At 25.7% G+C, this 13235-nt stretch overlaps 1 protein-coding gene across 1 annotated transcript; it reads left to right on the top strand.

Moving 5' to 3' along the window:
• Positions 1-9053: 9053 nt before the first annotated feature.
• Positions 9054-9789, top strand: LOC107882612 (protein ALP1-like). The gene is made up of 2 exons (XM_016801210.1): positions 9054-9421; positions 9480-9789. Exons 1-2 carry the CDS (start codon positions 9054-9056, stop codon positions 9787-9789), a joined length of 678 nt encoding a protein of 225 aa, XP_016656699.1.
• The last annotated feature ends 3446 nt before the right edge of the window (positions 9790-13235 follow it).

Below are 13235 nucleotides of genomic sequence, written 5' to 3'. Positions count from 1 at the left end.
AAATTACTCGGATAAAAGTAATAAAGGTAGATAAGTAACCATTCTATTACAATGGTTTAAAAGGAAAAACACACTTTAATATTAATAGTTAATTCTTATTTCTTTAGATATAATATGACGCATCTGTTTCAAAAATAACAAAAAAGTTACAACTGTTTAGAAAAAATCTATATTTGTAGTTTAATAAATTTATTGTAAAATAAGTGCTAACAATTTTTAAGTACCTTTTTTTAACATAAGTAACTTTTGCCAATTATATATATTATAATATAGGTTAGTAACCTACTAACCTATTCAATTTATCAGACTACATAAGTAAAAATATATTTGAATAATATAAAATATATTCATCATCAAATTTACTTGGAAAACATTTTGTAGTTAACTTTTTCACTTCAATATTACTATAAATATTTAATTTTTAAATCTCAAAATGTTAAAAGGTTTTTGGCTTAAAGTGAATAATAAAGATTAGAAAAGGAATTTTCAAGTAAATTTCATGAAGAATTGAATTATATATTCAGAAATTGTATCTCATAAGTTATAACTAAAGATAACCAAGGCAAATGTCATAGGATACATCTATTATGTTAAAATACATAGTCGAGATCGAATTTTTTTGTTCAGAACGTCATTAAAGTTGACTATACAGAACCCCTTATAACGAAGGTGGAACATGTCTAAAATAAAATGTGAATAAGTAAATAAATAAATAAATAAATCATCTTCCATTGCAAGGAAATCACAATCGCAAAAATGATTTTATGTTATAACATAGCATTCCATCAGAACAGCTTTTTTGACAAACCTATAAAATGTAAATATATTGAAGACATTACATTTTAAATTTTTTATATGTATAATGAACTTATTAATCCATTCAATATTTATTATAAAGTTATAATACAGTTAAAAAACATATTAAATACTATATAATTCCTCATAACAATAGGTTTTATGATATTACAAAATATGTATATTACATGGCCCGGTTAACATATTTCATCAATTTGGATACTCATATTAAATAATATATAGAGAAATTTGAAACAAATTCTTGATTTTTTTGCCTATTATTAATACATAAAACAACTCTTAACAGATTTCGGTGTTTCCGATTCATGCGAAACTTTTTACTAGTTCTACCACCAGCCAAAAATAAAAGGCTCAAATATTCGATTTAAGTAACTATCTGTTTAAGCACTATCCGAAAACTTTGTGGTATGTGAGATTAACATAATTAACATTCTTCACAAAATTGTTCTTGGGTGTCTAGATAATTTTATTCAATACCATATTAAATTCACGTTGACTTAATTTATCAACGAAATTGATATAATCCTTAATAAAATCAACTAATCGATAAGCATATTATATTAAAATCAAAATTACACCACCGTCTTTTCAACGGATGTAAGCAATATGAATCATTAGAAATACAGAAAATATAATAGGTACGTTTAGTAAATTAAGCGGCATATTTTATTCAGTACGTGACATACAATAGTTGACAGTTGTTAGCAATACAACATTATATAATACGATTTTCAAAACTTTTTAAATGTCATTCGTAATAACTACAATAATAATATTTTTTAATATTGTTTTCAATGAACAAAAATTAATCATAAGTCATAATTTATATTTGTTAACAACTCTTTTCGTATCAAACGGCCGCGTACGGTCTACAAATGAAAATGAGAAAATAATATTATAATATAATGTAAAGAGTATAATAATATAATTTAAATAATATAGGCCCTAGTTTTGACAACTGGGTGATTTTTTTTAAAAAAATGACTTGGCTTCCTTCGGCCGTGTGGGTGAAAAAAGTGCACGGTTTGCTTCTGCTTTATCTCTAGCTGCTTTACATTTATCCCAATCAGACACACATTTGTCCAACGCCTTTTGAAGGTTGAATAGTGGTTTACCATCTCTCGAAGAAGATGGAGAAGAAGACATGTCTTTGGTAGTCTAAAAACAAACGATGAGATCATAACAATTGCATATTTACAATTATTTTAAACTTCAACCACTTTTATTTTTGGTTAAATATTAATTATTGATGTATAAAAAACATTAATATTGTTTATGTTTACTATATTTGTAACTTGTAGGTGTCTAATAAAATTAAAAGTGTTAGCTAGTAACAATATGTTATTTGGTTTTATTAATTTTCTCCATTTCTAAAAAGAATATTATTTGTACCAATATTAAAAAATCTAAATGTGTGTTTGTTATACAAAGTTCCTACCCAAAACTATTACTTTGAGTTTAGACAATATAGTCATTGAAAAACTAACTATAGTGCATCATAGTTTACGTTATTATTTTCTAACATTAAAATGTCGTAAGTATGGTTGTGAATGTAAAATGCCCTAATCAAACGTCATACGGAAGTACGGAACCGTTGGAAAAATGACAATACATAATATTTGAAAATAGCACTTGAAAAGAAATATCATTTGTACCAGTATTTATATGTTATATATTACAAAATATTGAATATCATCAATAATCAGGTGATATACTTGACAATGGTTTGGAAGTTAATGAAAATAATTAACTGTGGCAACTTAAGTTAATTAAATTAAATTGCCTTCAGTTAAATGTTAAAATTAACAAAATAAAAAAATGTAACCAGGTTAGTTTAAAGTTAAGATAGAATATAAAATTAACTTAGTTTAGTCAAAAAGAAAGTTAATTTTTTTTTCAAGCTACGAAATTCTTACATCAAAAACTGCCCTAGTATTTGATTTACAGAAACATAAATCAAGACGATTAACACTGTATAAAAAATTAGATTATTATAATATATAATTAGAAATTAAATTACCAAAATCGTAAAAGAAATCAACGAATTAACATTAAATCACTAGTTTACTAGAGGATGATTGAAATTATTATAATTTATGAGTTTAACAGAGTTCATATAGTTTATGTACATCTGTACTAATCAAGCGCAAGATGTATTTAAAGATATATTTTTAATTTTTAATTTATTTAAGACGTTAAACAACGTTACACAAAAATCAAAAATTAATATAATATTTAAAAATATAACATCCTTAAACTCAAAAAATGAAATAACTTCTTAACGTACCTACAATAAAATCTTTCTCCCACAAAGTATTTGCATGAAATATTTTGTCATCTTAAACCACCCCGAATGTTGATAATCGAAGCATGTTTTTACTATAAAAAGTGTCTTCAGAAATAATTAAAAGACACGTCATCATTATAATTTCAATACATGCATTCCCGCTCAGATGGATGAAAATATTAGGTACCTACGGTAGATTTCATAGAATAAAATACGCTTAGGATACACAATGAACAATGATTACATTTTTCTGTTCAAAACTCATTGATAAAAGTTTTAAACACGATGTTTAAAATGTCTATACTCTATAGTGAATAGTGATACCAAGCCAAATATTTAAAAAAAAAAAAAAATCTTGTTGAAAATTAAATTCTTTACAATACAGACCATATTATGTCTGGATGAAAAAAGGGATAAAATTGTCACATTATAGAAATAAAATAAATATTTCTTACCGTTATAAAAGTAGTGTAAAAATGAACTGTTGTCTTATTTCGATATACAGGAGAGTAGAATAAATAACAATATAAAATACAGAAATAATTTAATGTTGAATAATTATGAACTGAGCTTTGAATAAACGCTTATCTATCGTTTTACAGAATGGGTTTTTATAAAGAAATCTGGTCGATGATTCATTGTTCAGTGATTTCGTATTTTTATCAAAATGTTAATCATAATTTAAGTGATGACATTTACTATTCTCATATTTAAATATCACTAATTTGGTTTTCTTAAATCTGAATAATAATTCTATGATTAAATGTTATGCATACATCAATATAATTATTAAAATAACATTAATACACACAGTATCTATCATTATAATTATTATAACATTTAGTTTTATGAAGACCAAAATTAATCCAATCAATTACATCGAAAGATCATAATACCTAATTAAAATTTAATCAAGAAAAATTAAACATTTCATACATTTAAGCTACAAAAATATTCTCAAACTTAAAACATTTCTTCGTATGTCTATAAATAAAAAAGAGTTTAAATAATATGTTAAAAATGTTATGGTATAGACAATTTGAAAATTTCAAGTATCTACTTTTATTTGTTTTTGAATTACAAGAAAATAAGAAAATCGTTCTATGAATATCCAATGTTGAATTCAATTAAAATTAAACTCAAACTCTCATAAAAATAATTTAATTGTAACTTCAAGCATAAAATATATGAAAAAATATAGTTTGGTAATTTTGTTATTTTGTTATACTTAAAAAAACGAATAACCGTAGATATCTACATAAAAGGTTTACCAAATGTTTACATTAAAATTGTCTGTAGGTACTTGGTACCTATAGTTTTAATAACATTTTAACTATATTTTAAACTAATTACGGACGTTTGAAAACGTTTATTTTTTTTCGTAGTCATAAGTGCTCGATCAGACTAGCGTTTTGTCGGCGACCAAAAAAACGCTCACGGCCGAACCGCAATTGGCACGACCGTTCAGACTATGCGTTTTATCGGCTGCCGAGTACATACAAACCAGATTAAAAAACGCGGGAATCGTTGTTAATTTGAAATTAAATATAAATTAGTATACTAGTTTTTGATTTCAAAGAAATGTATCTAATATTATAACCTATAAGTTATATAATATAAGTTACCAATATATATTATTATATAATCAGGAAAATCAAACTAGCCAACATGTTGTTCGACGATTCAGTCTGTTTGGTGCAACAAACGTGTTCACTTGTAATTTTAAAATCATATAATTATAATTATGAATACTACTATTCTGTGTGCTGTATCAGTTGTACCTACTTCAAAATTAAATAAATTGTGTTTTTATAATTTACTTTGTTTAAGAAATACATTTTAAATCAGGTAAGTGCTTATAAATTCAAAGTATAATTGATTTAATTTATGAGTACCTATACAATATATTTTAATTGTACTTACAACAATACATAGAAATGAGCTCTCTTCTGGAAATAATTTGTATGGCTGAAGCTGCTGGTGAACTTGAAGAACCAGCACATAAGCACAGAAGATATTGGGTCCATCCTATACATAGTAGTAGAGAACACGACATGCGATTCCAAGTATTTTATGATAATTTAAAAAAATATCCTGAGAAGTTTTTCGACTATTACCGGATGTCAATTTTCTCGTTTGAAGAACTACTCGAAAAAGTCCGACCAAATTTAACGAAGGAAACCTTCGAAATCCTATAAGTCCGGAAGAAAGGTTGACGGTGACTTTGAGGTAACATTTTTAATTTTAGTATAATTTTTATATTTTTATCTAAAAAACCTATACACTATATCTATAACACGCATAATATGACATAATACATGTAATGACTAAAACACATCACATATTACATAATATTATTTATTTAGTATTAGCTGCGGTATAATAAGTAACTGGGGAATTTATACTTTTTACACCACAAAATACAAACTATAGATTCAATTTGTTAATTGCTAACAAAGTTCAAAAACCTCTCTTAAAATGAAAATTCATAACATTTTTCTATTAAAAAAAGGTATATTCAGAAACCATTTTTTTTTTTAAACAACAGTTAAGCACTCAGTTGTAAACCAATACATATTTGCTTCGCTCGGTGATGAGGTACACTCAAAACCATGTCATAATATAATAAAAGACAGTGATACTTATAACATCTTAAGTAGGTAGGTACTTATATATCAAAACAATTATTTGAAATAAAAATGAATTATTTATTTTAAAAATAATTACACAATTGCGAACATCTCCTCTTTTTGTTCAAAGCACAAAATCTTTAAATTTAAATAAAATAATAAAATAATATAAAACAAAATATATTAATAACTTATTTCAATATAAAAATAATTAATAATAATAAAGTAAAAAAAAACTAAAAGTCATACATAATAATATTATGTGTATTATAAGTTATAACCTACCTGGTCGTACTTAATAACTAATAATTATTATTTATTATAAATAAGAAATCAAAAAAATGTCTATTGTGTCTATTGGTTTGATGGTGATGGTTGTGACGATGACGTAGGCGGGAGTGTGGTTTGAACAGTGTAGTCTGAATAAGAAGATGATGAATTATGAGGATAATTAGGATATGAATATGTGTATGGTTGAGCATTTAAATAAGAACTGGAATTAAATTGTAAGTTAGAAGATGAGTTTTGGTTCATTGTATAATTATTAAAATTTAAAGGAGCAGTAGTTTGAATTGGATACTGAGGTTGTGGTTCACGGAGTACGTTTTTTTGTATGGGTGGATTTTGATTTTTTATGATATTTTTTAAATATCGAAGGCTGTTAAGGTGAAATTCTAATTTTTGCTCGTCATTTAATAATTTCATGTAGGGAAGAAACGACATTACAATGTTCATGTCTGGATTTGATGTATTTTCTTGATTTTTTTTCAAGTGTTCCAGTAAATTACTTTGAAATGGAGTAATTGGATTTTTGTTGTATTTTTTTTTTGTTTGATTTGGACTAATAAGAGTCGATGAAACATTAGCTGGTGTCTCAGAGGTATCATCGTCCATTTCATCTAAAATGTGACGTGCTGTATCATCTTCAACATTTTCAAAATTATCAGTTGTTCTAAAAATTAAAATTAAATATAAATTTATGTTTAAAATTATTAATTAAATTATTAATAATAATTGTTTGATTTTCATAATTAAGATTGACGCATAAATTGGCTATTGCTAAAAAATTAATCTAAATTTTTTTCTAAATATCATTGAACACTTGTTGAAAGTTTCTCTGCGGTTAATATTAATTGTTGAATTGCAACAAAATTTCATTATCGTCCAGTTGGCAGTTTCATATATTATTATGATAATGTATACTTAGGTATAAAGGGGCAACGCGCAAATAGACTTAAAAATATAGTACCTTGTACCTACAACAACCAGCGGTGGATTCTGAATTTTAACCAGCCTGGGAGAATTTCGTTTCACCGGCCCAAAACTCCATAAATACAAAAAATTTAGTGAAAATGTAGTAAAATTATAATAATAAATAATAATAAATATAGTTGAGTTTAATTAATTATTTAATATTCCTAATTTATTACTTACATAAACCATAAAAGTATTATTAATATATATAATATATCAATAAATTATATGAAATTATTTTGAGTTAAGAATTTGTAAAAATTTTTCTTTTTAAATCTAAGATTTGAAAATGTAATACAAGATTACTCAAAATTTTGTCTACTTTTATCAATAAAAAAATCTCTACCGGAAAGTCAAATTAAATTTTTATGAGCGTTTGAAATTCAAATTTTTACAACATTAAATATTCACTCGATTTCTCATGTAGCAATTTCCTTGTTTTGTTGTAATTCAAAAACGAATAACTGTAGATACATGAAAATTTCACTGAATATATTTTATATTAGCATTTCCTATACATCATACAATTTTGAAAATATTTTGACTATTTTTAAGCTGTTTACGTACATTTACAGTTTTAAATTATTTTAGTTTTTTTTTTCTATAAATATCAATTATGTAAGTTTTATCTGTTGGGCCAAAAAGTGTAAAAATTTAATACAAACCTCCTGATATATTGTGACAATATCAGTTGAAAAATTCGCTTCGAAGGTTGTTATTTTTATAATTTTATCAATGAATCGTTTAAAATTCGATACATTAATTTTACGTCAAGTAATATAGGTAGTTATAGTAAATAAAAATTACAAAAATTGAATGTATACAACATAAATTATATTATATTTTTTTTTGCTCATTAACTTGAGTTTTTTTATTGTAAGTATCTATAAAAGCGGGGCCTGTCCAACTTTGGTTGGAACTTAGCTTGCCCTGCCCTAGGGACGGCCCTGTCTATGAGGTGCTACAAAATCTATGAAAGTGATATAGAGGTAAAAAAACGGGAAAATAATTTATAGGAATTTTAAAATCAGAAAAATATTTATACTGGAAAATAATACACGGGAATTTCAAAACCGGGAATATATTCTACTTAGGAAAGTTTTATTCCTGAATATTACTTTCACGTGTAAATATTTTCTAATATATATATATATCCTAATATTTCTAATTATTATATAAATAAGCAGTTAAAAAAATTACTAAAACTAATAAATTATTCACTTACTTCCTTTTTTTGGTAGTCGTATTTAAAAATGACATAATTTGTGCGTATGCATATGGTTTTTTTTGTGTACCTTCCGATCCACTTCTAACATTTCTCTCTTCAGATACATACTTTAAATATGCATCACGAACATGTTTCCATTTTTTATTCTTTAACTCTTGAACTAAATCAAATATTATAATACTAAATATTAAATTGAATGTTTAACAATGATTTTGATTTATATTTGATACTACGTATTTACACTATTATAAATTATAATGTAATTCTTAGATTCTGAGCATGGCGCGATGAATGTATTGATTTTACAATAATGTGTTTTTTTATTTTATTTGAAGACACTTTCTTGTTGATACTTTTATAGGTATATTAAAAATGCTCAGTTCTTTTTAAAATATTCGGGAAAACTAAACAAATTACGAATACTTATCAAAATGTTAATATTATTATCAAAATATATAAATAACTATTTGGTTACCAAAAAGTTAGACCGTCTTCGGTCAGAATCGTTTTTTTATCATAATAATGATTTATCATTGAATTAAAATTTAGGTAGGTACTTCAACAAAATAAATATATTTTTCAAAAATACCTTAAAATCTTAATATAACGTTCCAATAGTTACTACATGATGCACTTAGTTTGATTAATAATTAATAAATTGAAAAAAACATTTTATCACCTACTAAAAAATTGGTTTTTGTAAAATTTTAACAGATACTTATCAACTGGGACGCATTTTGCTGCGTTACATTTTGACTTTCGTATTGGTAAAAGTACAATAAACAGCATTGTAAGAGAAACATGTCAAGTTCTATGGTCAGTTCTACAAGCTACAGAAATGCCAAAACCAAATAAAGAGAAGTGGATAGATATTTCTGAGACTTTTTATTCCAAAACAAATTTTCCAAACTGTCTTGGAGCTATTGATGGCAAGCACGTCAGATGTAGAAATTCAGAAAATTCTGGCTCTGTGTTCTACAACAATAAAAAATATTTTTCAATAGTATTAATGGCAGTGGTCGATGCTAATTTAAATTTTATATACATCGACGTAGGCGCATATGGTCGTGAAGCCGATTCTACCGTTTTTCGTCAGAGTGTATTTGGAAAAATGTTATACTCGCAACAGCTTCAAATTCCGGACCCAGTTGCATTGCCTTTGACTGAAAATAATATTCAACCATTTGTTTTTGTTGCTGATGAAGCGTTTGGTCTTCACGCAAATCTGTGGACTTAATAATACTCGTCGGGTGTTTAACTACAGATTATCGAGGGCAAGACGTACCGTCGAATGTGCTTTCGGAGTTTTAGCCAATAAATGGCGAGTTTTGCACACGACGATTTTAGTGGAACCAAATTTTTGCGATGACATTATTAAAGCATGTTGTGTTCTCCATAATTTTGTTCGGAAGAGAGATGGGTATAATTATGATGAAGAAACTGATGTGCATAATTTGGATAATTTGACAACACATGGAAGAAATGTTAACAGAAGTGGAATAGACGTAAGAGACAATTTCGCTGATTATTTTATGGCTGATGTAGCGGTACCTTTCCAATACAGAATGTTTTAGAAAAACGTACCCGTATATTTAATTTAATATAATATATTTAATATAATGACTTACTATTTTTTTTATACTTATAATATCACCATATATTTGATTTTAATTGAACACATTATATGCATCAAATACGTCATAATATTTAATATTATGATATTTTATTATTATTATTATATGTATTGTTATTATAACTGCAAATAACTACCTATTACATTACACTATTATATTAGTATAGTCGTATAAAAAGATACAGATACCTATGTATACGGTATATTATTATTTATTTTGATACTTACTTTAACTGTTTTATTCAATAGTATTATTTTATTTATTTACACCTACTTAACATATTGATAATCATAATAAATAATTAAATTGTCTTACCTTTTTTTTCTTTTTCAGCAACTCCTAGGTTCTCCCATTCCAAATTATATACTGCTTCGGCGACTTTCCACCTAGCAGAGATTTTTAGGTCCTTATTCATATACTCATTAGAGGTCATATCCCAAATACACGGATAGTTTTGGACCTCTGTTATTAATTTTTCAGTTGAATACATATTTGTGGTTTAATGGAAAATATTTTTTAAATATAATATAATAAATATAAATAAAAAACTGCCAATTCAAAAAATAACAGCAGCCGAAAAACGATCAGTGTAGACGGCCCTGTATAAATTAATGTAATGTTATGCACGACGGATACGCGTCGTCGCCACCAAACCGCAACAGCGCGCGGTTGATTTCAGACCGATTTCGGACGGTTCGGAGAATCGGTCCAGTCTGGCCCCGATAACGCGGTTTATATGTTAATTATAGTTGTCGCGGTCGTTTACCGATCGGCAGCCGATTATCGGCAACCGACAAAACGCATAGTGTGATCCGGCACTAAATGTCGAAAAAAATGTGGGGGAGAGTGTTGGAAAAATTGTTGTAATATGATATACCTATATCATATTTTGTTAATCATTATGTTTTTTTTTACGGTATTTAATTTTTTTTACTATCGCTTTCCGTTATAATTAGGTTTACAAATTTCAATAGTTTTTTTGTCAAATATAACGTTATTATAACGTTTGCAAGCCCTGGTTTTAAGTATATACTTTGCTAACAACTGTTAATGGTTAATTAAGTTTGTATCTGTAGGTATAGCTTACTGTATAAGTATAAAATATGGTATATTGTTATTAATTGTATTATAATTTATAAATCGTATTAGAATAACTAGTGTCTTAGGTACTTAAATGTACTTTTTATTGTTATATACTTATTACTTATTTATAAAATTATAAACTTATATAGTTATAACACTCTACACTAATATAATTTATTTATATATAATAATTGTTTAAATATAATGACATTTTTAAATATTAAACAATTTACAATACCATGTATCTAAATTGTTAAGTAATAAATAAAAAACATCAATGAGTTTTTTATTTAAGTTTTAAAATATGTTATGATGGCTTAGGAGTTTGTAACTTAAGAGTTAAAAAACTATGTTTAAATTTGTTATAATATCATAGAATTTTTAAGAAGATTGCAAACGTAATGTTTTTAAGGAATTCAAAATAGGCAAAAAGGAATGTTACTTAATGAGAAAAAAATCAATAAAAATTAAAAATTGAGTTAATCCCAGAAAAAAGTTCCAATCACAATAATAGTAATATGTGCTACGGACTATGTGCTTCGATCAATAATAATAATACAACAAACGTCTGCTAGATAGCGTGTGTAGTACCTATATTACACCGCAAAAAAAGAAAAAGAAATAAATTGTGGATAACTCAAATTAAACTTTTTGGCCCACAGTGCGCGTTACTGATTTCAAGTCCTCAAATGTTGTTTCTTAAGAATAAGATCTAAAAAAAACTCAATTATTTCTGTAAATATTACATTTTTTCAGTATTTATCAACTATATAGGTATAATATCTTTATACATTTTCGAGTAATCAAGTTCATATATCTTAACTAATTGTCTAACTATAATAGATAAATACAAATTATCTAAGTACAAATCTACAGGTCTCTGAGGCAATAAACACTTAACAGTGTAAAATACTTGTATAGTGTGGATAAGCTGTTTTCGGAAACGTTTTAAAAACGCCGGCAGTCGATACCCGTATAGTTTAAACAACTATAGATCGATGCCTATAAGTTAATAAACGATTTTTATGGATCACTTAAAAATAGTAAAGTAAATAAAAACAATTCTAAGTATGTTACGGTTGGTATTTTATAAAATATGCTTTTCTATTACAGTAAAAATAATAATAATATACAAACGACACATTAGCGTTTTACTTTACGGCTAGGTATACGATAGGTATAACCTAACAATGTATAACCTCAGACAGACGATAGCGATGATGATATTACTCGATTTTAGTTTTTGGAGTAACTCTAAAACAAATGAGCGAAGAACATGACATTTTTACTGGTTGTTTATATTAGAATTTTCAATACACGATAAAATTTTCAAACAATTTTGATTTGTTTTGAATTGTTTACGGACTTTTCAGTTTCACATTTTTTTTAGTTTTTATTTCTATGAATGTCAATAAAACTGTATTTGTTAGGTAAAAATCTTGTAAATTTAATACAAGGCTCCTAATATATTGTTACAATAATATTTGAAAAATATAAAAAATCCATAGTCAGAATATTTTTGCTCAAATAGTTCAAATATTGATAAAATACGTAAAAATGACGAAAATTATGCAAATTATTTTAAGCTAGAAATTCATAAAAAATTTTCTTTTTAAATCTAAGTTTTAAATATATGATACAAGATTCCTTATAAATTTGTCTACCTTTATCAAAAAAAAATGTCTACAAGAAAGTTAAATTATATTTTTATGGGCGTTTGAAGTTCATATTTTTACAACGTTGCATATCCACTAGATTTATCATGTAGCAATTTTCTTATTTTGACGCAATTCAAAAACTAATTACTGTAGTTACATGAAAAATTCATTGAATGTTTATATATTTATTTTCTATACACTATACAATTTAGTAATTATTTTGTAGTTTAAAATTTTTAAAATGTTCAACATTTATGACTAAGGATTTAAAATTTAAAATAAGGTTCCACGTAAATAGATTATAATATATAAATTACTTTATTCACAATTATATAATCATCAAATATACTTAGTTATAGCATAGGCTGACTGACTGTCTTCACATAGAATCGTTTTTCTTATACAATGATATTATATCATTGAATTCAAATTTAACACCATCCATTACAGTGACCCACTTGTAACCTACTGTACAGCAAAGCGACACCCACTTGCCCATTTTTTTTTTTTTTTTTTTTAATAACTATTTTTGTCTTTTGAGTACTTTTTTATGTTTTAGTTTTTTTGTGCGCTTAATAATATTTTTTTAAAAATGTATTCTAAATCAACGTATTTGAAATATTTAATTTTATATTATATAACAGG

The sequence above is a fragment of the Acyrthosiphon pisum genome, chromosome X (genome assembly GCF_005508785.2).
Source record: "Acyrthosiphon pisum isolate AL4f chromosome X, pea_aphid_22Mar2018_4r6ur, whole genome shotgun sequence".
Classification (NCBI taxonomy): Eukaryota; Metazoa; Arthropoda; class Insecta; order Hemiptera; family Aphididae; genus Acyrthosiphon; species Acyrthosiphon pisum.
This window is presented reverse-complemented; position numbering and strand designations above follow the sequence as displayed.